The 5111-nt window shown below is 27.8% G+C and overlaps 2 protein-coding genes across 2 annotated transcripts in view; one reads left to right on the forward strand and one right to left on the reverse strand.

Annotated features, from left to right (window-relative positions):
- Positions 1-3250: 3250 nt before the first annotated feature.
- On the reverse strand, positions 3251-3574 carry LOC101508886 (uncharacterized). The gene has a single exon (XM_027336054.1). The coding sequence runs from the start codon at positions 3572-3574 to the stop codon at positions 3251-3253; it is 324 nt and encodes a 107-aa protein (XP_027191855.1).
- Positions 3575-3882: 308 nt separating this feature from the next.
- The window catches only part of LOC101492568 (gibberellin 20 oxidase 3-like), a 13767-nt gene continuing 12538 nt past the window's right edge, over positions 3883-5111 (forward strand). Inside the window, exon 1 of the mRNA XM_004504058.4 lies at positions 3883-3994. Coding sequence (XP_004504115.2) covers positions 3883-3994 — 112 coding nt within the window. The remainder of the gene's footprint in view (positions 3995-5111) is intronic.

Here is a 5111-nt window from a genome sequence, read left to right on the forward strand (position 1 = left end):
CTGCACTTATTATTATTCCGAGTATTAATTACTATATATATTATTTTTTTTGTTTAAATTTTTGTTATTACTGCTGCTTGAGACTTTTCAGTTGTTAACTTCCCACTTTGTTGGCTAAATTTGAATTTTGCATTCAAGCTCCGAAACTTGGGTAGGGTTGGCAATGGGTAGGGTACTATAGTACCCGTCCCCATAACCGCGATTTTAAAAAATACCCATACCCGTGCCCGTACCCTCTTGGGTATCAACTTTAATACTCGTACCCTTACCCTCTGGGTACTTAAGTGCCCGTACCCATACCCGTTACCCACACTTTAACTAAAAAAAATCGATAAATAAATGATATTATTGTGATTAAATTTAAAAATTATTTAAATATCTTAAATCCAATCATAAAATATTATAAATCAAAATATTTTCTGACTCAACATTTCAAATGAACACTTGTTACAATACATATTTAAATATATATAATAATATTTTGTGAAGTTGCAAGTCATATGATAATATTATCTAAGATAATTGATAAAAAGTTGCAAGTATAATTATAAAGTCACGATTAATAAGATATAACTATTAGTTATAAAATCACAATTATTTACCTATTTATCATAATCAGATTCTTAAAAAATTTGCAAACGTTTATGTTTCAATTATAAATATTGTAATGGTCCAATGATATTAATAGATGTTAAAATATAAAAGAAAACAATTAATTAAACTAAACACTAATATAATAAATAAATAACTAAATAAATAAATAATATATTTATATAAGTGCGGGTGCGGAGGGGTGGGAATAGGCCAGGCCAGGCCAGGCTTTGCAAGGCCTGAGCCTGACCTACGATTAATTTTTTAGGCCTAAGCCTGACCTACGGCCTATCATAGGTTTTTTTTCCGGTCTGGCCTGGCCTTTTTAAAAGCCTGGCCTGGAAGCCTATTTAAAAGCCTTATTCATATTAAAATATTTAAATGCTCTCCGCATACCAATATCAATGTACATATCTATATATATTAAACAAAAAAATAATTTTTCTAACAAAATAATTTTTAAAAAATCTGAAACAAACATCCTTTAAACCCTAAAACATAATTCTTGGTTTCAAAGAATAGATTTTTTTTTTTATTATTAATATAATAATAAATAATAAAATATATATAGGCCGGCCTGTCAGACCTAATAGACTTTTTTATAAGCCTGAGCCTGACCTATTTAAATAAATAGGCTTTAAAAATAGCCTGAGCCTGGTCTTTTTATTAAATAGGCCAGGCTAGGCCAGGCCATAAGTAGGCCAGGCCATAGGCCCCTGTCGGACGGCCTAGCCTATTCCCATCCCTAGGTGCGGGGCGGGGTGGGTACTACAGTACCCGTACCCGCACCCATACCCGCTTAATTTTGCGGGTAATTACCCGTCCCCATGCTCATACCCATGATGCGGGTTTTTACCCTACCCATTGTGGGTTTTTTTTGCGGGTACCCACTGGGTATGAGTCTAATTGCCATCCCTATTTCGGAGTGGTAAAGAGCTATACAATCAGTTTTCCTTCCGGTTTGTTCGATTTTCTTTTGTTTTTTAAATCTTTACATATTACAATCATCCTAACCGATTTTTATTTGTTAAGAAAAACTTAAGCAAATTTAATTATTTTTCATTTTAATTAGAGATTCAACTTAATATTATTCAAACTAAGACTTAACTTCATTGTTTTTTTTCAATGCAATGCATAACATATCATCATTAATAATTAAAGGAACAATATAAAGTGTAATATAATAAAAAAAGACAGAACAAATTATATATAATTTTTTCTTTGTAAAAGAATGAGTCGCACTATCCGTTTAATGTTTGTTTACACTAAAATTGAAAACAAAATGAAAAATAAAATAAAGAAAATAACGAAGTGCTTTAAAAAAGTTCAAATTCTCTTTTTAATAGTTAAGAGGCAGTGGGGAATACAGTTAATCATAGAAAAATAAACAATCAATAACAAAATGAATTTTAGGGTACATGAAAACATAGATTAAATAAATGTTGACTCTTTAATAGATGTTAGTGTCTTAAGGGACTAACTACTTCTTGCCTCTTGGGAAGGGGATACCTTGGATTAACCTAAAAAAGTACGTATTTATACTTTTACAATGAGCATTTGTGTTAGAGGATGTATAACACATGTACATCTAAGAGTTGAGGCAATAGTCTTTGTGCATTTATTAGAGGATTTTGAACATTTTTATTCAAATTTAAAAAATGTCTTATGTAATTCAAATGAATCCTTGCATAAAGACATCATCAATATTATTATACTAAATATTGTTGTTAACATCCCAAGGCAATTGTTGTTAACTATGACATATATGAATCGGTTTTTATTATATTAAATAACTTAATTTGTAAAAGAAATTATTATTTGATATAAATTTTGACATCAATGCTATATTTTTATATAGTATTTAATTTTTACATTATTTTTTCTCTCTCGTCAAATATTTTTTCTTTTACTTCCAATCTGACATATGCACCTAATAATATGCAGTATTGATATACAATGTCAGAATTATTGTTCAAATAATACAACTGATTTTGATTTTGCAAATAACAATTTTTCTTTTTTTACAAAACTCAAGTTATCACATTAGAGCAAAAATTAAATCTCATTGAGTGAAGAAATACATCCTACCTATCAAGAAAAAAAAAATCAAACTTGTGCTAAAAATATGTTAATAAATAATTGAATACTTCAAAAGAGAGGAAGAAGAAAAAAAAAAAAACTACAAAATCTAAAGCCAATTAATGAGACTTGAATAATCAAATTCTCATTTCTTTAAACAAACCCATATGAAATGTCTACTAAAATTCATAAAGAAGACAAGTTTCATAGAACTAACTAACAAAGCCTATTATGTCCATAAATATACATAGAACAAGCGTGTATCCCTCAACAAGGCCTATATATTCATGTGGTGCAAATGCAGAAGGTGAGGATTATAGAGAATAGTTCAAGCATTTTGAAGCAAGGCCATCACCGACTAAGATGATCAATATTACTCCATCCTAAAATATAAACAAAATCAAAGTAAAAAAAATAGACATATCTGATCTAAAATTTTGATCAGATATATCAATTTTTTTTGACTAATTTTTTACTTATATTTTGAGAATGATAAAATATGTATCAATCACACATGTCATCTCAAAAGATGATAACATCAACAAGGAGTCAAATTCACGTACAAATTAATCATGTGATGTCATGAGCCCATAGATTTTGCCAATGCCATTTCACTTTCATGTGAGGCCACAGATGATGCCCTATTCAACTCACCACCACCACCACTACCTCTTGATGAAGTTGCAACTTCAACATCTGCATTCTTAGGTGGATTTGTAGCACCCCAATTTCCTCCTCCACCGCCCCCTCCGCTGTTAGACATTCCCATTCTAACTCTAAATCCAAAACACCTTGAAAAAATTCTATATAAGCATGTGAAAAACCAAAAAGCCCATGGTAGACAAACCAATGAGACACCAACTATAGGTAACCATGATGTTGTTTCAGATTCGGGAATGATCATGTATGCCACAAGACACACACCTCCTAGTAATAAAGAAATGAACAAAAAAAATGTTACAAGCCATATGAATGCGCGGCCAGAACTTGAATCAGACTCGGGCATTTGTTTGTGTTACAACATATATAAGATGTATAAATTTCGAACAATAATAATGTTGATCTGGTTGCGTTGGTCACCCTAAATTACAATAAATAGTGATGAAACATGGATCATGATTAATTTGTCTTTATCATCCATTTTAAGGTATACATGAATTTCATTTTGAGGGGTTAATGATATTGGTTTGACATTGGTGAAGAAGGTTGCAAATGGAGGTGATTTTGGTTTGGTTTGGTTTGGTTTTGTTGTTTTTCCTAAGTTTTGATTATTTTGGTGTAGTTGCAATAATGAAGCCTGAAAATGGGAATTTCTCAAGTGGTGGTGATAGACATGTTCAAAAGTTTGTTAAGGGCTAATCTTAGGATAAATATATGCCTAGAAAGAGAGAGAAGGGAAGTAGTTTCCATTTATGGTTATCCAAGTTGAGGTTTGAGTTACTAGATCTTGATCTCATAATATATGTGTTACTAATTCACATTGAATGCTTTCATACAAACAAAAAATAATTCACATTGATCGTGTATAAGGATAAAAAACAATGCTTTATATCGTTGCTAATGTGGCTAGTTGATGCCAAACGCCTTCGATATTTTACTTTTAATTTCTTTTAAAATAATATTTTCTTTTCTGTTTTTTTTTTTATTATATAATTTTCCTTTATCTTTTGAATGTTGTTTGTTATGTACATGTAATTTATCAAATATTTTTTCAAAATTAGTTTATATACATTCACACTTAAAGGATTTTCCTTCTCGTTAACCAAAATTTACAAATGAAAAACTAAAAAGATCCGATCAAAATTATAAAATAAAAAAAGATAGGGTAAAAAGACTAGAAAAGCTTAAATGCATTTTTTGTCATTTAATTTTGTCAAAATTGAATTTTTAGTCCCTGTATTTCTAAAATTAGTTTTTTATTTCCTATTAACAAAAATGTTAGAGATTTTCTTGATCTCCCACAATTTTTTATCATCTAACACTCTCAATAAGAATAATGTGACACTCAAATAACATTTGTGAAATTTGATAAAATAATTTCTCTTTCGTTATTTTCATAATTAATTTTATTATTTATATATAAAATATTAAAAAATAAAATAATTTTAAATATTTAATATAAATATTTTAAATTATTTTTATATAAAATATATAAATTTTAAATATTTAAATTCTAAATTTAAATATTCTAATTTATAAATAAAATAAATTTATTTTTAGTATTTAACTATATAAATAAAATAAATATGAAATAACATTTAAATTGAAATAAATTTAAATATAGAAAATAATATTAAAATAAAATTATTTAAATTTTATTATTCAAGATAAATAAATTTAATATTTAAGATAAACATATTTTAAATATATTTTTAAAAATTTTATTTTAATTTCAAATATTTTAATACATAAATATAATAAAATAAATTAATTTTTAATAT

Source organism: Cicer arietinum, chromosome 6 (genome assembly GCF_000331145.2).
Source record: "Cicer arietinum cultivar CDC Frontier isolate Library 1 chromosome 6, Cicar.CDCFrontier_v2.0, whole genome shotgun sequence".
Taxonomy (NCBI): Eukaryota; Viridiplantae; Streptophyta; class Magnoliopsida; order Fabales; family Fabaceae; genus Cicer; species Cicer arietinum.

Excerpts from the sequence above, each read along its gene's own strand:
- LOC101508886 (XM_027336054.1), bottom strand. The coding sequence starts at position 3,574 with ATGATCATTCCCGAATCTGAAACAACATCATGGTTACCTATAGTTGGT.